The sequence below is a fragment of the Juglans regia genome, chromosome 16 (genome assembly GCF_001411555.2).
Source record: "Juglans regia cultivar Chandler chromosome 16, Walnut 2.0, whole genome shotgun sequence".
NCBI lineage: Eukaryota > Viridiplantae > Streptophyta > Magnoliopsida > Fagales > Juglandaceae > Juglans > Juglans regia.
Genome location: NC_049916.1, coordinates 13,423,416 through 13,444,613, shown reverse-complemented (window position 1 = coordinate 13,444,613; position 21,198 = coordinate 13,423,416). Strand labels below are relative to the sequence as shown.

The 21,198-nt window shown below is 39.9% G+C and overlaps 1 protein-coding gene across 13 annotated transcripts in view; it reads right to left on the bottom strand.

Annotated features, from left to right (window-relative positions):
* The window catches only part of LOC108998135 (ENHANCER OF AG-4 protein 2-like), a 46,632-nt gene that overhangs the window by 11,197 nt on the left and 14,237 nt on the right, over positions 1–21,198 (bottom strand). For 9 of the 13 annotated variants that reach the window (XM_035686715.1, XM_018974590.2, XM_018974588.2 and 6 more), the window contains exons 4-10: positions 20,630–21,149; positions 18,305–18,413; positions 18,065–18,177; positions 17,801–17,988; positions 16,310–17,018; positions 15,738–16,224; positions 539–634 (exon numbers count right to left, since the gene is read on the bottom strand). In XM_035686715.1, coding sequence (XP_035542608.1) covers positions 539–634; positions 15,738–16,224; positions 16,310–17,018; positions 17,801–17,988; positions 18,065–18,177; positions 18,305–18,413; positions 20,630–21,149 — 2,222 coding nt within the window. Of the gene's footprint in view, positions 1–538; positions 635–885; positions 963–15,737; positions 16,225–16,309; positions 17,019–17,800; positions 17,989–18,064; positions 18,178–18,304; positions 18,414–20,629; positions 21,150–21,198 lie in introns of those variants that run through there. The other 4 variants (XM_018974591.2, XM_035686718.1, XM_018974593.2 and 1 more) reach the window with 3 other exon arrangements.

The window sequence follows — 21,198 nt, the reverse complement described above, 5'->3', positions numbered from 1 at the left end:
ACAGGTACTAAGACAGGATGTAGGCAGTTTTGTTCAACCATACATGGGTAAGGAATTCAAGCAATGAAGTGAATCTGGTATCCAAAAATACCAAAAAATTACAACTATAAAATCTTACCTGATAATTAAAAAAAAAAAAAAAAACAAGAACAAAGGTTCAAGACAAAACTAACACTGACAGCTTTCCTCTCTATCTATCGTCTCTCCCATCCAATCTAGTCCTGAGATAGAATATTCTCATCATGGCAGGTAGATTAAGTTCCAATCGTTTTTCCTTTCTACTTTATATGTTTTTCTTTTTTTTTTGGGAAATGAAAGAGCTACAGGTTTTTTAATGAAGATTACAAGCAGATCAACTTCTTTGGGCAAGAACCAAACGTAATTTCCAGAACTCGACAAAGGCATATCAAGACATATCCTCTGTGTAGTTGCATAGGGCACCAGACAACCCAACATCAAGGCATGTCCATGCCTTGTTTATCGTACATAAGGTTGCTTAAAAAATAATTGGCAGTGGCTTTTAGAAAGGGAAGGTCACCTGATGTTGGAGCTCCAGTTGGTAGATTATTAGGGGCTGGCCGCTGAAAACCAATATTATTTGCCAATGGCCTCTCAAGGTGTGGCCGAAAATAACCTGCCATGGTAACGTGCTTTAAAACCATTCTGTATATATGCACTTCAAACTTTCTATTAACCTCCAACTTAGAACATTAGCTTAAGACATACAGGACCTAGATGATGAAGATATGCCCATAAGAAACACAAACTGGGAAAAGAGAGAAGCTTCTGGAATTTCCAGTCCATGGTATGGAACAAATACTAATAAAAAAACAAGCTTATAAGTAAACTATGCACGAAAAGCAGATGCAAATAATGAACACGTACATATGTAGTCAGTTATCCACGAGTGCATGTGAAAGTATGGAACTGATTCAACCTTTTGCAGCCTTCTTGACCTTTTCCTAAATTTGTAAGTCTCAAATGAAGCTAAAGTTGTCAACCCAATTATGGCAGAATAAGTGCCTGTTTAGAATTACTGCCAATAATAGAGCTTTTGATGTAGAGCTTTAAGATGTATAACTTTATTAGAAAGCTCTATTACTGAATAGCTATTTAACTGTGTGGTAACCACAAATCTAAAGTGCTTTAACACTATTATGCCCGTTAGGTAACATGATAATATAAATGTGCTTTTACAAACAAAAAAGGACATTTAAAGTTCTGTTATTCTTCAATATAAAATTTTATTTCAAATAGCTTATTTTATTTTTTTTATAAAAAAAAAATGAAATGGTTCAAATTTTCATTATTTTTTATACCAAAATGGTTAATAGGAATTTTTTAAAATTTTATACTGATTGATTTCATACTTCTAACTTTTGAAAAAATATTTTTTATGTAACTTCATATAAAGATTATATGTATTCAGGATATGATAGAAAAATAGAAAATTAATATAATATCTTTCAATTAAATTTCAAATTTAAAATAGCAATAAAATCATATAAACAAATAAAACGACTGATAAAAACTTCATGATTTATAAGATAGGTGTGAGAGAATTCATATCATCAAAATTTACACCATAGTTCTGCTTTTACTACCCATCTGGAGCAAGAACAAAGATAATAACATCAAATGAAAGTATAGATTACTGTAAGTTGGTAACTGAGTGGCCTGATGTAGCACTGTCAACCTTTAAGGCCAGTTAAGGTTTACAACTAGTAAGGAGAAGACAATTTGTCCATGTTAAGTTGGTAACTAAGTGGCCTGATGTGGCCCAACTATTTGGACAGGGTTGTGATATTTTTAACTTGGTGTCTGCAATTTTCAGTACTTGGGTTGTAGTTTAAATCATCCGGTATGTCGTTAATTATCAAGTGAATGAATAAGAACTAGAAATATGCTAGGTCAATGATAAAAGTTAATAGAACGTAACAAAATGCGATCCAAATTTATATGTCCGACACCTCGGTCACCTTATCTCCTAATAACAGGTAGCTGGGGGCATCATAGTACCCATGAAGCATTCCACAAGCACTTGGAGTGCGAAATAACAAACCAGTGATTTTCTTCCATGACAAATTTTAACGATGGACTGAGTCTCAAATAGTCAAATTGAAAATCATTCTTGTCTAACGAGAGTCCCTATTTGAGTTACTAGTCCGACCCAATAGATCACCAAATACAAAGACATTCAGTCCTTCACTCCCTCAACTATTGATGTACCATACGGGTCCAAATTTAGGGCTTAAAACTAGTATTATATTTTTTATTTATTTATTTTATTTTTATTATCATCTTAGGAAATATGCTAACAGACAAATTAAAATAATGATTCTTTCCCTATCAAAACCTTCGTATAGTTTATCCATTAGGTTCCCATATTAGATTAGGTTCCTAGTTTGAGACTAACCCCAACTCAAACTCTTAAAAAATCCTCTCAGAATCCATATCCTCGTAGGAATAATTTCCTAAGTGTAGCCAACTTCAAAGACTAGCTTACCTCCTGAGGACTCACGCCACTCCCCTCCCCATTGTCTAAAATCCCACGAAAACCCTTTGATTTATACACACAAAAATACCTGGAGGAAGACCTCACTTTCGCATAAGTTTAATACTATGCCCTAGGACGTCGGAGCACTACCCCGGCTGCCCAGAAATTGCAGACCAGCCCAACCTCGTTGAACCCACTCCTTTTCGATAAGTCCCCGACAAGATCTCTCACTCTTCGCGTGATTTTCAGTTTTTGATCTAACTCCCTCACTCTTTCTCTTGCATCGCACCACTGCCAGAGGACCCAGTCACGTCGCCGGTCACTTCCAGCCACCCCAAAGCCGCCGTCGCCTTAGCCTCCTTCCCTCGGTGAGTCCCCTGTTATCACACGACTGCCTCCCATAATCAGGAGCTCTCTGTGTCTTGGCCTTGTGCCTTCCAGCAAAAGCTTCTACCTCTTAATCTAGGAATGGGCCTTAAGCCCAGTCGGTCGAATGCCTCCTTATTTTCTAAGTGGACTGAATCAATGTGGGCCTAATGTTTATTCTGGTCTCGTATTTCACACAAAAACCCCATTACACTACTAAATTATTTAGTCACGATTAACTATATATTACAAGCATTTATTAATTTTGCAAGGAAACAAGATAACTACTAGGCCGGCAACCCGAACTGAAACAGTCGGGTTTACACCCGACCTGACCCGAAATGCTCTGGTTCAGGGCTCAACCCGATCCGAACCAACCCGGTCAACATAAAACCGGGTCAAACCCGTATGACCCAGTAAATCTGCCCTTTTCACGATACTGTACCTTTCTCAGATGAAGAAAAGCCATGAAAGAAGCCGTGTGGATTTGTATACCTATCGAAACCAAAAGCTTCTTCCCTAGCCTATATAATTGAAAGACCAACAACCTCGACGGCAATGAGATATGCATAAATTAGATTTCTTGGTGGAATCGGCGAAACAGTTCTTTGTGTGTGTGTGTGTGAGATGGCCCTTTTGATTTTCGAATCCATCCTCCAGTGGCAAGTAATGTAAACAAGTAATCCATCCTTGATTGCGATGAGATACGCACAACAATCCTTCTTCCCACCAGGCACCCCCGTAGAGATTAGCTCACACGACGCTAGATTCATGGGCTCCTGCTTCGCCGGCACAGTCCATAGTCCTCAGATCTTGACATACGCATGATGTGTTGGAGAAGGCACGGAAAGATTCAAGAAATCCCATTCGCAAGATGTTTAAGGTTCTCTAAAAGAAAATTGCATGTCTGTCGGCTCTCAGTGAACCCTCATCGGACTCAATCCATGGAAAGTTGTATAAGGCTCAGAGACCATCACTCGTAACTAAGCATGAATATCTGCGTTTTAGACTTTGGGCGGCATGAATATCTGCGTTTTAATCTGGGCGAGTTGGAGAACTGAAGATGAGAATGGTTTACAGACAGGTTAAAATAAAAATACAAACCCGTTAACTAGTCGGGTTGAGACCCGATCATATAATAACCCGACAAAATGCAGGTCGGGTTGGGCCAATTTAAACGGGCCCATCGGACTTATGGATCATTTGCACAGCCCTAATAACTACTATGTTAAAATTCTAATTTTGTTTTAATCACGTAAACAACCACGACACATTTATCTAGAAAATTAGTACCGTCGAGTATCTCGTATAGGTAATGAGCTACAAGTTGGAAATCAGGAAGCAGCGCTAAGAGTAAATAGTAAATAGTATGATCATATAAATGTATGCATATTGTGAATGTTATTGTTATGTATGAAAATATGATGTGCTTATGATGATTATCTTCGCTACGCTAAGAGACAAGTCAAGGTTAGATTCCTTTCATGATCTTTGATGAAATATGAGATTCGGCTTGAATGAATGAATTTGTTGTTTGATGGTTTGAATGTAACTAAAATCATATGGAAGCCATGAAATGTTCATGTAGTAATTCAAGTCAAGTATGCCATGTAATAGAATAGCCAAACTATGTAAGCTATGTTCATGTAATACTTAGATCATGTATGCCATGTTCATGTAGTACTTAGATCCTGTATGCCATGGAATGTCATAAAATGTTCAGATCATGTTATATTATGCCATGTACAAGACAATGTCATGTTAAGCTTTGCCATGTACAAGAATATGCCATGTTATGTTATCTCATGAACAAGAATATGCCATGTTAGAAAAGTTCATAAAGCCTAATAAATTCTCATGCATTAAGAAAGATAAGAAGTTTTAAGACAATGCCACGGACTCAAGCGTGGTTAACCACAAGTTAAATGAAACACGGACTTAAGCATGATTCACTCCATGTTATGCTAGTTAGGTGAAACACAGACTCAAGCGTGATTCACTCCATATTATGCAAGTTAGGTAAAACAGGGACTCAAGCGTGTTTCACTCCATATTATGCCAGTTAAGTGAAACACGGACTCAAGCATGTTTCACTCCATGTTATGCAAGTCAAGCGAAACACGGACTCAAGCGTGTTTCACTCCATGTAATGCCAGTTAAGTGAAACACGGACTCAAGCGTGTTTCACTCCATGTTAAGACAAGATAAACAAGTTATTATGCATTCACGTTACATGTTTGCCATGATTATGTATGCTTCCACTCATGTTAATGATGAATACGTATGCTATATGAATCTGTGACGATATATGTATGTATGTAAAGTTTTTTAGAAAGTTATGTTACGTGTATGATTGTAAATTTGTGATGTTGTATGTATGTTGTGAAAAGTCTTCAGAAATTAAGTCCATGCTAGGCCAAATTATATTTTACGGTATGATGTGCTACTTACTGAGTATTCGACTCATTTTTGTTTGTCTTCCTATTTTCTTCTATGTTTAATTCTCACAGATGGTGATTATTATGACGCAGAGCTGGATGGCCAGGAGTAGATTTAGTACAAAGAATTCGGAAGGAATAAGTGATATTCACACAAGAATTAGATTTGTTTTATGTCATTCATAGGATTAGTTTATGTTCTTCTACTTTACGTTCAGTTTTCGAAACAATTATGTTCAATTTAGTTTTAACATTTTGATGCTTTTCAATAAATGAGGTATTTCAGGATATGAATCTCTTTACCGGGCATTATGTTATGAATGTTAGTAATATCTCTATCCTACGGGAAGGGGGTGTTACAATTTATGCTTGTTCTTATTCTTTGTTTATTGTGAAAACTTCATCTTGAAGAATTTTGGTTACTAATTCCATGTTGTTCATTCCTTTTCTTCAACTGATTCTTTTGACTGTATTGTGTTACCCTTCAATTGTGGTCTCCCCCTTTCTTTTCTTCTGCTGTATTTTTTGTATCTTCACCAATTTCCTGGTTCTCTTCCAAGCTTTTGCTGTTTCTCTTTCTTCTTCCTCCATTAATTATTTTTGTGTTTTTCAACTTTGGCAACTTTGGTCCCTCTCTTCTCCTCAACGTTCAAATATGGCTAATTCTGGCGCTTCTCGCGAGAATTAACCTCGTCCTTTTCTTTTTCTGTCTCTCTATTCATTTCCTTTTACTTATTTCTTGTGAGAGGAGCAATTGATGTCGAATTCTAGAAGTTTGAAGGTGGAATCAAAGTCCTTCGTTTTTTCATAGGGAGGAAATTATATTCGCATTTCTGAGAGGAGCAGAAGGGTGGTTAGGTTTGACTCTCTTAAAGTGCCAATGTTGTCATGGGTGGCAAAGGTGTCGGAGGAATGTTTGGCACACCCTTGGCGTGATGGATTTTTCAGAAAGTTGAGGGACAGTAATAGAGTTGTGATTATTCGGCGTCATGCTAATTCAAGGGGTCATTTTTTGTCATTGGAGGAGTATGGGAGAAAAAGGGGCTCTTTGATTATTCCCGAAGGATTACATGGTAGAGGTTGGGAAGAATTCGCGTTTTACATGCGTTTGATGACTGGTTCTGAAGTCCCTATTCTGGAAGAGGAAAACAAAGTCCAATATGCTCAGGCTATTGATGTTCGGGAGAGGCATGGGAAGGGACAAAGCAACATGTCGTCAGTGGGAAGGGCCTTCCTCCCAAACGATGCATCATTTGCATCAATCTTGAAGAAACTGGCATGTCCTCCGGTAGGTAATAGCTTTAATGGTACAGAGGGTGATGATCAGAGGAAGGGGAAGGTGATTGGTGGTGAATTTCAAAATGAACGGCAGTTCTCTTCACATGCTAACAAATGGCATCATAAGGAGGCTTGTGGGGTTGGTGGTTCACATTCTGTGTGTATCCCGTCAGTTGGGGAAGTCTAAGGGATGTTATGGACAGCAAGAGCTAAGTTGTCAGGTGTTCTGGAAAAGACCAATGTCTTGATGAATAAAATTGATTCGGGCTTGGGCTTGGTTATGGGCTTAAGTAGTGTTTTAAGGGGCCCAGTCACTTAAGTTCCTCCTTTGCCGAAGCTTATGGGCCTAAGACTGCAACTGGTAAGGTCAATGGGCCGAGCTTGAAAGACAATATTGGAGGCAATGGGTTGGGCCCGAAGCCTGTTTCTCTATCGTGGCGGGTTAAAGCCCATTTCGGGTCCTCTCCCTCAAATTCAATCGTGAATATGACTTAGACATCGCCGATGGTTGCTCAGGGGACACCTTCGTCATCACATAACTTGTCGCGGGCAACCAGTGACTCTTCCTATGCCAACGCCGAAGGTCAATGCTCATCCCGGTGCCTCTTCCTCGGGCACGAACGCGTATTTGACTTAGACGTCGGCAGCAGTTGCTCAGGAGACCCCTTCGTTGTCCTAGAACTTGTCGCAACCGTTGACTCTCTTCCTATGACAGCGCCGAAGGTCAACGCTCATCTTGGTGCCCCTTCCTCGAGCACGAATGTGTTTTGGACTCCAACGTCGCCGGCGGTTGCTCAGGGGGGACCTCTCTGTTGTCACGGAATTTGTGGTCGGTCGCAGGTGCCCCTCTTCCTATGTCAAAGCCAATGGTTAAAGCTCATCTTGGTGCCTCTTCCTCAGGCACGAACATGAATAGGTCTTAGTCATCGCCGGCGGTTGCTCGAGGAACCTCACTATCGTCACAGAACATGTCGCTGGTCACCGACGACCCCCTAGCTCCTTTGCAAGCGTTGATCTCTGCTTCGCATGACATCCCTTCTCACCCAAATTGTAACTAGTTGCACACCTCTGCTTCTGGAATGGTCATGGATGACGAATCTGTGAGGGTGTCTCCTCAAATTATCAATGAGGATGATTTTTCCAGGTTTTGTGCACAAATGAGGCCGCAGATTTGGTGATTTCAGATGTTCAGTTTGATGATGAGCATGATTTGCAATTGGTATGCAAGGGGACTAGGGTGGATGTTTCTATTAATGGAGTGGAAGATACAGGGGATGTGCCTAGTCCCATCTACTCTCTGCCTCCAGCTCACTCTTGGGCTAGTTTACATTCCGATTGGGTTTTACAGAAGGTGGATGAAATTCGTGACTGTGTAGGGATTTTTTGCGAGGACGTTGACGAACAATTCAAAGCTATTCTCATAGCTATTGAGGCAAGACAGCCTCTTTTGGCTAGATCCTTTTCAAAAAAAGAAAAAGAGCTTAAGAGATTGTCATGCTCTATCAATTACAATGCAAGGGATGGTAGTGCAAGCAAAGGTAAGCTTAAAGACAAGGCAATCAGCAATAATTTATGAAGCCGAAGATCCGCCCTTGGAATGTACGGGGGTTGAACAACCCGTGCAAGCATCTTCACGTAAGAAATCTGATTCGGGAATGGAAAGTAGACATCATTTTTTTGCAAGAAACCAAATTGAAGTTCATTGATTGAAACATTATCAGAAGTGTGTGGGGCTGTTCATATATTGGATGGGTATCACAGGCTTCTCAGGGGGCTTTAGAGGGTATTATTTTGATGTAGGACAAGTGAGTTGTAACGCAGGTGGATGAGTATATTGGAGAATTTCTTGTGGCTTGTTCTTTCTTGAATGTATAAATGATGGTTTCGGGTGGGCTTTCGCTGGTGTGTATGGGCCCAATGTTGACAGGGACGAGATTCCTTTGGGATGCGATTGCTGGTTTGTACAGTTGGTGGGAGGGTCCGTGGTGTATTGGAGGGGATTTTAACATCACTCAGTTTCCGAGTGAAAGGTCAGGGGATTCCAGCATTGGTTCGACCATGGTTGGTTTTTCTGATTTAATCTTTGATCTGGGCTTGGTTGATTTACCTTTGACAGGGGGTGATTTCACTTGGTCGAACCCGAGGGCATGGTCTAGGCTGTATAGATTCCTTGTTTCACCCTCTTGGGAGGCGAATTTTCCTGAATTATGTCAAAAACGTCTGCCTAGATTGTGCTCTGATCATTTTCTCATCCTTCTTGATTGTGGGGATATTCATAAGGGGCAGAGATATTTTAAATTTGAGAACATGTGGCTCAACGTTGTTGGTTTTGAAAATAAGGTGAGAGCGTGGTGGTCTTCTTATCAATTTTCGAGTACACCCAGCTTTGTTTTAACTGGAAAACTCAAAGTTTTGAAGAATGACTTCAAGAAATGGACTGAGGAGGTGCTTGGGAACATTAAGGATCAAAGAAAGTCTCTTTTCAAGGAGTTACATAGATTTGATGAAAAAGAGGCTATAGGGGTTCTCTCGATTGATGAGATGGAAAGGAAACTAAGTGTTGCTACTGATCTGGAAAAAAATACTCTTTTTTTTACAAGTAAAAAAATATTATATATCAAAGGAGAAACCAAGTACACTGAATGTATACAAGAAAACAGATTGCCCAAAATGACCCAAAAAGCCCGTGAAAAAAAAAATCCAAAATACACCAAACCGGTCCCCAACCATTGTTTCTCGTAGAACTAAAACTCTATCAAAACACCCAACCCCAAACCCTTGATTCCCCATCTTCACAATGTCCTCCCTTTAGACTTCCCTTTAGTTGAGCTACCACCCTTAGCGTTGTAGTTGATTGCCCAAGAAAGACGCTGTAACTCCCTGTTTTTCTTGAAACTTTTGGTTTCAAGCGCGTGGCTTGCGTCAATCATAGTGATTAGTTCATTGAATTAGTCTTCACATCCTCCATGTGAAATTCCCACAAACTGCTGAATCTCATTACCTTTAGGCAAAATCCAGCCCTGCTATTGGTGGAAGAGACACCAAGAGAGCAACGTTATCCCCAGACACAGTATCCAATTACACTCCCCTCCCGACTCTAGACATTCATCTACATGAGGCACCAACACCAAACCCTTTGGTTCTCCAGCAACTCCATTGGTTCGCTCCAATGGTATCATGGTCCCCATTGAAGATTCTGGGGTGACAGCAGGTCCCTTCACCTATGGGGTTTCTACATCTCCTTCAGACCTTGACACACACTATTTCCCTTCAACTCTGACAAGGGAGCTTTGGGGACCAAAGGTGTAGTACCGACTATTGATCTATCATGTGTTACATGAGGCGAATGACATTCCATTATTGATGTCTCTACGCCAATACCCGATGTAGACCCTGCTTCAAACAACCTAGATTTCCTTTTGACCCGCCATACTCTCCTGGATCTAGAAATAGGGATAGAGCCGAACCCAATCTTCCATTTTCCTTTAAATGGGTTTAAATGATTCGGGCCTATCTTGTTTTTGACAACCCTATTGCCTCCAACTAAAAGCCGGTCTATTTTCGAAGACAAGAAAGCTATCGCTACCTTTAGCTCGACAAGTTGGGTTTTCATCTCCTCTAAGGAATTGTGCATCTCAACAAACTGGTCCTGAGACGTGATTTGCGGATCCCCTTCACTTTGAACTCCCAAAGCATGGCCCGTCTTTAGAGCTGCTGCATAGGATCGCCTCGCCACTGAGGATGTGCTAGGATCTTTGTGCACCTCCAAGTTTCCCTTCCCTGACACGCCACCGACATGTCTGCTACGCGGCTCCCTAGCAGAACCACGTCCTGCAGCACCTTGTCCTTCCAAACCGTTGCTCCCTCTCTCGCCGAAGGAAAAGTCATGCAGCACCTCCCACATCCTTCCCCAACCACTGCCCCCTCCTCAGGAATGAAAATAAAATTCCTCCTCCCACCACCACACTACTCTTCTACCACCATATAACGTCCTCGAGCATTTGAGCAGCAGTGCACCGTGAAACTGCATCTACCTTCCCAGACAGTGGAGAAAAAACCTTGTTTCTCATCCTTTGTGCACGCTTCCATGGCCTTAGCTAGCCACTGCACTGTTGTTGAACCCAAAACCAACTTAGAAATCACCCTTCAACCCCTTTTAGTAATGGCCAACATACACCCCTCCTTCACCAGAGTAAAGGATTTAGATTCTATGACTAACACCATAGAAGAACCCACACTGACCAACTCACCTCCTTCAACAGCCATTCATCATCACATTGAGACCAGATCAGAAATCTACTACACAGATACACGGCTAAGGACCACTAGTGAAGACCAACGGTTTCAAACTCAAAGCTTGACGCCGGAGTACTCCCAGAAGACTCGTTGGAGAGCATTGCCTCAGTCTGTGTCGACGGCACGACCAACGGAGCCGTCGGGAGGATCGCCAAAGTGCTCTGAGAGACAACACAACGAGATCTAGGTCACCGGAGGGTGGACCGACGCCGGACTGCCCTCAGCGGGGTCGCCTGGGTCCTTCGGCTTTATCTGTGCCGACCGTGTTGTGTCTCTCGCCGATAAGTGTGGGTGGCGGCAGAACGAATGCCAAAAATGGATCTAGAAGAAAACCAGGTTACTGGAGGGGTGACCAATGTTGGACGACCCTCGGCATAGACGCCGGGGTCTGTCGGTCTATTATGTGCCGTCAGGAGCCACTTGCAGACCTAGGTTACGGCAAAATGGGTTTCTCTCTTACGGGTAATACTCCTTACGCACAGGTGTATTTCTCGCCAGCAAGATGACCAGCTCTCGACAACCCTCCGTGAGATCGCCGAGGCTTAGCGATGATGTCTGAGCAAGTAGTGAGCAACCACTCGCCAGCCAAGGCAGCGACGAGATAGTATCTCTCACACGAGTGTTTTCTCTCTCCTCTCTATAATTTCCCTCTAATTTATTAGCAGCCATTACTCAATGGCCTATTCTAACCACAAACGCTAAAATAGTTTGGACAAAATTCAACTAATCATCCCAACTCATTCTTTGAGCTATTACTACAAATGTTCATTCATAAGACAGATCTTGCAAATAGCTCATCTTCGATATCCCAAGGCATTCGTTGCCTTGCGCAAAAAGCCATAATTTAATACTTCTTCAGTTCTAGGGGCCAAAAAGAGAAAACCAACGAAATAGGGAAAAAAATACCCAGGAGGCTAATCTTGAGACAAAAGTCTTAAAGGAGGAGATTTCATGGCAACAAAAGTTTAGGGCTCTTTGGTTTAAGGAATGAGACAAATGCATCAAATTCTTTCATAGAGTTGCTAATTCTCATAGAAATAGAAGAAATAATGCAACTTAGGTGCTCCACTCGGATGGTAGTGTTCTTATGGATCATTCAACCATTAAGGATCACATTGTCCTTTTTTATGAAAAGCTTCTTACGGAGCAGTTTTCTTGGAGACCCAAAGTTGATAGGCTTGTGTTTGATTCAATTGACCAGCCTAGTGCAGTTTGGTTGGAGAGAATGTTTGAAGAGGAGGTGCTTAATGTGATAAGAGGTATGAACAAAGCTAAAGCACAGGGACCCGATGGCTTTTCCATGGCATTTTCTCAAGCATGTTGGGACATCGTCAGGGAGGATATCATGAAGGTTTTTCTTGAATTTCACTCTTTTATGAAATTTGAGAAAAGCCTTAATGCTATGTTCATTGGGCTTATCCCTAAAAAAGTTGGGTCCGTATAGGTGAAGGACTTTTGACCAATTAGTCTTGTTAGTGGTGTGTACAAGATTATCTCGAAGGTGCTCGCTAACCGTTTTGAGTTTGGTTATGGGGAAGATCATCACAAAATCTCAAAATGCCTTTGTCAAGGGTAGAAAAATTCTTGACTCTGTTCTCGTTGCTAATGAATGTTTGGAGAGTAGAATTAGAGACAGAGTTACAGGCATCCTTTGCAAATTGGATATGGAGAAGGCTTTTAATCATGTCAATTGGAATTTTTTTATATATATCCTTGGTAGGCATGGTTTTGGGGAAAAATGGTGTAAGTGGATGAAGTATTGCATTTCTTCAGCTATATTTTCAGTTTTGGTTAATGGCACTCGAGCTGGTTTTTTTAACAGCTCACGGGGATTGAGACAAGGGGATCCTTTGTCAACCTTTCTCTTTGTTTTAGTTATAGATATGTTAAGTAGAATGTTGAAGGCAGCGGTGGATAGGGTTTTTATCTCGGGCTTCTCGGTGGGCAGTACCGTCCATGGCAACGTTAATGTCTCTCACTTACTCTTTGCAGATGATACCTTGATCCTGAGTGAGCCAAATTCTGATCAGATCCGTTCTTTGAGGGCACTTTTGTTATGTTTTGAAGCTGTATCTAGTTTAAAAGTCAATTTGTCCAAATCTAAAATAGTCCCTGTAGGTTTGGTCAATAATCTAGGGGATTTGGTTGATATATTGGGATGTAAGGTCTTTTTTGCCTATGAAATATCTTGGTCTTCCCTTGGGGGCACCTTTTAAATCCAAGGCAATTTGGGATGGGGTTTTAGAGAAAATTCAAAGTTGGTTGGCTGGCTGGAAAAGGATCTACTTGTCCAAAGGTGGTAGAATCACCTTAATCAAGAGTACTTTATCAAATATCCCAACCTATTTCCTATCTTGATTCCCTTTGCCTGCAGGAGTGGCTAATAGAATAGAAAGGATACTCCGTGACTTCTTGTGGGGTGGATTGGAGGATGAGAAGAAATTACATTTACTCAAGTGGGATAAGATTTGCTCTCCTTTATATTCAGGAGGTTTAAGGATTAGAAAGCTGAAAACTTTCAATAAGGCACATTTAGGGAAATGGTTGTAGCAGTACCATCAGGAAGTGGATGCTCTTTGGAGGATTGTTATTGATGCCAAATATGGGAGTATTTGGGGAGGTTGGTGCTCAAATGAGGTTAGAGGAGCATATGGAGTGGGAGTGTGGAAATTCATTCGCAATGGATGGGGGGAGTTCTTTGGATCCGTTTTTGGCATGATTTATGGTGTGGAGACGTGGCCTTGAAGATTGCTTTCCCTTCCCTCTTTAGAATTGCTTCAGATAAAGGCGCTTCTGTAGCTGATTGCATGAGCAACACTGCTGGTTTTACTCAGTGGTCAGTAAGTTTTATTAGAGATGCTCAAGATTGGGAGGTGGGGGCTATCACTGATTTTTACAGCTTGCTCTATGCCTTAAATTTAAAATCTTGAGGGGAGGATAGACTAACCTGGAATCAGCTTGGTAATAAGAAGTTTTTGGTTAGATCTCGGTATAAAGTCTTGGTGCCACATTCTTCTAGTGATTTTTTCCCTTGGAAAAATATTTGGAGATGCAAAGTGCCTCTTAAGGTCCAATTCTTCGGGTGGTTGGCTACTCATGGGAAAATACTTACTATTGATAAGCTGAGAAAGTATGGAATCATTGTAATGGATTAGTGCTTTATGTGCAAAAGGTGTGGAGAATCAGTGGATCACCTTCTTCGTCATTGTGATGTGTCGAGGGCTTTGTGAGATGAGGTCTTTGTCAAGTCTGGCATTTCTTGGGTGATGCCTAAGAGTGTAGGGAATCTTTTGGCCTGTTGGAGAGGGATTCAAGGAAATCATCAAATTGCGGTTGTTTGGAAGATGATTCCTGTCTTATGTGGTGTATTTGGAATGAGAGGAATGGACCCTGTTTTGATAATAGAAAACGCTTGGTGGATGGGATTAGGGCTTTCTTTTTTCATACTTTTTTGCTTTGGGCTTCGGTTATTGTAATGGATGGATTTAGTTCCAACAACTTTCGTGCTGTTTTTCAGCTTTAGTTTGTAATTAGGTGTTTTCTCTTGAATACTTCTTGTGTACTTTGACTATGCCTAATTACGTGGTTTTTCAATAAATTTCTTACTTAGAAAAAAAAATAATTATTTTTGTTTTCATTGTCTTCTTTCCTATCTTTGATGGGCACTGCTATGTGCTTTTCTTCTTCAAATTTTGCACAAAGTTCATTTGGAATATTGTGTAACTGGTGTTGAAATGCTACATAATTTTCCTGTGCTTGCCAGACATGTTCCACGGTCTTCTTGATTTACGCAAACGGGATATTGAGTGAGGTTTGCAAGAATGAGAGGAAGATTGTGATAAGATCTGAGATTCTGGAAGACACCGCAGAATGGAGAATAAAGAGAGGAGAAAGAAAAATAGTTTTATTATCAGTTGCAAATGGGATGGCTATTTTGTCAATTGCACATTTCATTAAACCAAAACTCCGTCCTGTATTTGAACTCAAATCACTTCCCAGGAGAAGCATCAATTAGAGGCTTTTTCTATAATGTACATTTGGGGGGTTTTTTTAATTCTAAAAGTGCCTCAATGTTTGGTTACCAAACAATATCTTTTTACCATAAAAGTACTTTAAAGTTTAAAAAGAACTTTTTAAGCTCCCAGACGCAAAACCAAACAGGCACTTTGTGTGCGTGGGTCTTTGTGGGCGTACAAATAAAAATAAAAAATGCACACAAGCAAACCTGCATATCAATAACATTGAACCGGTGCACCCTAAGTATTTCAAGACTTCGATTCTTTTACAACTAATTCCCAGAACTTTGAACATGACCATTCGAAAAGCTTAGGGCACATTTAGTACAGAACCGAAACTTCAACAGAACTAGAAATCACTATTCTGGCTATTCCTATTATCTTGTCTGGTTGCAGCATAAGAATAGAGCCTATAACTAGTAAATTGTATCTTATGGTATTCATATATAATTTTTATCTACTTATCAAAAACTATATATATATATATATAATTTTTAATGTAAGACAAATTTATAATTTTATAACTAAGGCACTTGAAATTTAGAACTATTTATTAGCAATTTATACCATCCAATATCACAAGTCCTTTCAAACATTTGGCAAGTAAAGACAAAAGAAGCATATTTTAAAGGTTCGGTGCTTGTGATTGACCCCAAACAGATAGGACCAGAATACATTTAATGAGGCCCCCAAATACTTAGTTCATGGAAATCATGGAATGTTTATATCTTAAATAGCACACAGACAAAAAGACGTGATGTATGTGTAAAATGTACTAACATTTTCTCAGAAGCACAATAAGATTAAAAAAAACCACAAGGATTAGCAAAAAGTATGAATGGGTACCTTCCTGGGCAAACGTCAGTCCCAAATGAGCTCTCTCTCCATTCATCCACCCACCATGCTGATGTTCTGTTTTAAATTCCCCCGAGGGCATCCTCCATTGTTCATCAGCAACAAGTTGCCTCTGGCCATCTGGAAGGGACGGTAAAGAATTTGGATGGTGATATGGATGCTGAGCATGTTGCTGAATTGTCTGTTTTGCATAAGAGAAATGACTGGATGGGTTGTGAGGTGGAGCAGGGTGTAAAGGTCTTTGTGTAAAAGAGGTTTCACCTTGTTGAAATTGTTGATTGGGTTGAGAAATTTGTGGGTTTAAATACATCTCATTGTGTCCATATTCTAATTGCCTTGAAGAATTAAACCCAGATGGCTCTCGAGAATTGGAAACTCCTGTTGAAGCAAAACACAGTGACTGTTGTTGAAACATTTCACTTTTCTGCGCATTATCAATATGACCCCCATGACTAGCCATTTGGACAAGTTGGTTGCCCTGTAAACAGTAGAAAGAATTTGATATGATAGATAAACCAATATAACCAAGATAAAGTAAAGAAAACAAGAGTCAAGAGTCTTACACTAGCAGTGCTACAATATTCATGTGGTACAGGTGGTTGATATGGCAACTGTGGCGAAGACTGTACTGATGAGTGATGTGGTAAAAATGGTTGGGAGACTAATGAAGGCTGACTTGGTAAAGCTTGAGCAATCAACAAAGGTGAAGCACCAGAATGGGATAAAGGAGGAGGTGGTAGCTGTGATAGGGGAGGCAGTAGAGGCGGTGGCTGTGAAAGGGGAGGTGGTGGAGGTGGTGGCTGTGATATGGGAGGTGGTGGAGGTGGTGGAGATGGAGATGATAGGGGTGGTGGTGGTGGTGGTGGTGAAGAAGGTAAAGGTGGTGGTGGCGGTGGAGAATCAAGAGGCAAAGGTGGAGAACCTTCTGGCAGTGGAGGCAACTTGGTGGAATTTTTGGGAGTAAATTCAGAGGCCTTATCCAAGCTCTGTTGTTGTGAATCAGTTTCAAAAGAACGATTTGTGAATGAGGGTCTTTCATCCTTCAAGTGTCCTGAAACATCTTCCATTTCGAGCTCAACATCCACATCCTCCAAGATGCAATGGCGCCTGTCATTTGGTGGAACTATATGAGTTTCTGACTCTTCACATGCATGGGTTGTATCCACTGCTGGTGCATCACCAGCTTCCCTGAATGAACTGCCTGGAAAATCTTCTTCCTCGTCTTCAAATACATGGGAAGATAAAAAACCGGGCAGCTGAAATGTAGCATTACTGATACAACAACCAATAGAAAACAAAATGTATCAGAAAGTCCAAGGCCAAGACAAACGCACATGTGGGCGGGTTTAAACTACAAAGACAATGTATTCAAGATGGCACAAGTATGTGAATGGATCATACAACAATTTACCACAAATTATACTAGAAACTCCTTGATGAAAAACCAAATACAGGTTTGAATCACTAACTTCAAGTCCTACAGATAATGATAACTGATACTATCACGAAAGCCAATAAATCTTTTGTGTATTTGTCTGCATTATATTACTCATACTAGACTGTAATGAAGGCTTGATCACTTTGTCCGCAACACTGCCATGGAATGTTATTAACTTAAATGAAATTTTACAGTAATCTTGATCTGTTTCATAATTGATCTGTTTACCAATTATTTTCTGGTTAGAAATCTATTAAAATCAATAGCATCTTTACTTTTGGGGTCAGGGTGAAGAGAGATATATATATTTTTTATAAGTAGACAGATATATATATATAGAGAGAGAGAGAGAGAGAATTTCAAAATAAAAATATTAATTGTTCAAAGCCAGAATAGTCATATCATTATTCTTTGGATTTGGCATGTCAAATAGTTTCAGAAGTGTTCTCCATGTCCATGGGTATCCGACATAGTCTTGAAGTACTAACTGACTAAGTCATGTCGAACAATGTCCAATCTTCATTCTCAAAGGATCGATGATCGTATGAATGACAAAAAATAAGTAGAAGAATGAGAGCTTAGAAAATATTGCGAAGAAAAGAAATATACTGCAGACCTCCCATATTCATCAACAAGCATGCCTTCCATTTCTCTTAATGGATCATCTACAGCTCGTTCTGCTCGTGAAGGACGTCTCAGAGAAAGACCACTGACTGCATCATCATTTGAAACGCCAATGTCATCCATGTAAGGCCGAAGAATAGATTCAGGTAAGATTTTCCTCTCAAGCCACAACCGCAAAACCTGGCAGAAAAGATAGCTTCCTAATACTCGAAAACAACATGAATGATCTCAAACATGCAGATCAAGGTAAATTTACCTTAAGACACTGACGACGATTTTCACGAGCACCAGCTCCAGGTGGAGCAGCAGAGCCAAGAAGACGTGGCAATGCTGCTTGAACCACAGGAATGTATGAAGCTCCAGCAACACCTACATATTATTTACCATCCTAATTAAACAACATTGTTTCGAAACAATGATACAAGCACCAATAATTGAGAAAGAAAGAAAGATTGACATATCACTAAAAATGAGGACCATTCTAAAGACTATATACCTTTCTGACTATGCGAGCATTGGGTAATGGAATCTACAAGAAAAAACAGGTCGACCTTACGATGAAAACTAGCCTCAGTTTCCAGCTTTCGTATGAGAAGTTCCACTACCTGCATATGGTATTGAATTCAAATTCATTAAGTCTAGTCCAAAGGAATAGCACCTCTTCCAGTAAATCTTATCGCCTATCGTTCTCTGACGAATAACCAACTGATCTACATTGGAACCAAGAAAAAAGACCTTTCATGACTCTCAAAACTTAATACATTTTGATATGTAAAATCAAGAGCTATACATTCTGAACATAAATGGTTCCGTATTTTCGGTTGCTCCATCATACTGTTTGTTGATTAAAAAGAATATAAGAACAGACGGCATAAGGTAATATAAACAGCCGAACACAACCATTAACCATCAGATGCAATATTAATATTCCTAATGTTATATATTCATACCTACTTATAAATTAGTTTTATAGGTTTCATATGATCAAAGAAGCTAAAGAAAACTCTCAAAACATCTCACTTAAAAATAACCCTAGGCTCTGTCAATGCGCAACGACCTCTACGAGATGGTACCTTCAACAAAACTCTCAACAATCTCCCAATATTTGCCCATCATATTTTGCATAGATAGTAGGATAGAATAAGGGACTCTGATTACTCCTTACATTATCAAAACTTAAAATTTATACAAAATACAATCAAAGATTAAATGGGAACAAGGAGAGCAAGCAATGCAGACAGCAAATCTTAACTGTTTTTTTTTATCGAATAAACCAAATTTTATTGAGCACAAAATAGACAAAGACCCAAATATACAGGACATATACAAGAGCATCGCCTATGCATGCTAGTTTAGCGATACATTAAAATCAATTACGATCGACCCATAGAGTAGAGTATTGAAAAATAAACTTCTAAACTCATCCATTGACTGCTCTTGATCTTCAAAGCTTCTTGCATTTCTCTCCCTTCAAATACACCACCATAGATGTGGCTTTGGCTCTATATGCTCGCGAGATGTGGCTTTGGCTCAAAATGGTGTTCTTGGATCAAACAATGCATCCCTACTATTTGTTTTTCTGTCTTCGTGAATGGCACACCTTGAGGCTTGAGACAAGGCGGCCCTCTATCTCCGCTACTTGTTGTTTTTGTAATGGAAGCTTTTAGCAAGACGATTTCAGGGGTCGTGGAGGGCGGGTTCTTATCCAGATTCTTAGTGGGGGAGGCAAATATTGGCTCACTTCACATATCTCACCTATTATTTGCTGATGATACCCTAATCTTTAGTTGCGCCAGCCATGATAAAATTCGAGCTTTGAGGGCACTTCTTTTATGCTTTGAAGCTGTTTCAGGGTTGAAGGTGAACTTGACTAAATCAAAAGTAGTCCCAGAGGGGAAGGTTCCCATGTGGAAAGCATGGCTCACATCTTAGAAAGCCCCAACTGCCGATGAAATATCTTGGTCTTCCTTTGAGTGCCCCATTCAAATCGAAATCTATTTGTGAAAGTGGATGGTAGAGTTGAAAAGTTGTTCCAATATAATTTTTTAATTGTAGTTTTTGTTTTATTTTTGTAAAAGTTGTTCGGATTTTTGTGTTTGGGTAGTGATTGGATAAAAAGTTGAAAAGTTAATTGGAGATGTTTGGTTTGATTTTTGAAAATTAAGAGTAATTTTGAAAAAAAAAGTGGGGAAACCAAACATGGCCTAGACCTCTACCAAGCCCATACAAATTGCTTACTGCTTGAGACAAATGCCAAATGTCAAAAGACCTTGAAATATCTGAAACAATGGGTGCATCAACCCGTTGAAGAAGCATACGGGTCTACGAAGTTGTAGATAAAACCATTTATCAAAAAAAAGAGTTTTGCACAAAAACCACAACCAAAGATTCATCAAATATATGCATCAATCAAAACAAGTAGATAGAAGATAGAAACTACAAGAGTTGAGAGACCAATTAAGATGCATTAAACGTTACTTGTTTGAACTAAGGAAGTCAGAATTACCTAATACTAGTTTAGCAACATATCCCAGACAATTATAGAGTATACATTAAACAAGTGACACATAAAGACAACTCGAGTTGTGAACTAGAAAAAGAATTACCACCTTAACAATAAATCATAGTGACACTAGTTGCTCGGACCCATATCTCATCAAGAGAAATTGTGAAAATGATGATGTTGCCTAAAAAAGTGCAATCAGTGCACAAGTATAAGGATTTTTTATTTATTAACAATCCAGATCAATTAACATCTTTTGGTGTGAACCAATTAAAAAAAATAAAAGAAAGCAAGCACTAAGCACATTATATAACCTACCTCAGTAGCAATTCCATACTTTGCACAATCAATAGCAAGGCGAGTTGCACGTCCAATACTTTCTTTAGTCCTTGACAAAGTCTCTATCATTCCTTCAAAAGCATCACGAGCCACAGCTGCATCAGTACCACAACTCAGAGAGCCTCCAGCAGTCGTGGGGCCTGAACTAACTCTTCTCTCCTCAATGTCTTCAATATCAAGTTGGTTTCGCGATGCAGATTGATGACCATGATTGGATGGAGAAGCCAAAATTGTGTGACTATGTAATCCTTGCAAATCCGCCTGCAGCATATTGCTAGTAGCAGTCATAAGAGACTGCACTGTAGGTGGACTGGGGCTCTTTTCCTGGACATCAGAGGAAGACACAAAAGAAGTAAAGATTCCAAGTGAGAAATTCTGAGAGTGAGCCTGTCTCCTTTTTGCCTGTGCTGCAGCGATAAGATGCTTCATGGACGTAACAGATTCTGGAGTCTTAGAATCAACCAGGGAACCATTTTTATCTTCCCTACCAGATTCCCCTCTGAAAAATAAAATAAAAAGGAAAAAAATGAATAAGGTAGATGAGAAAA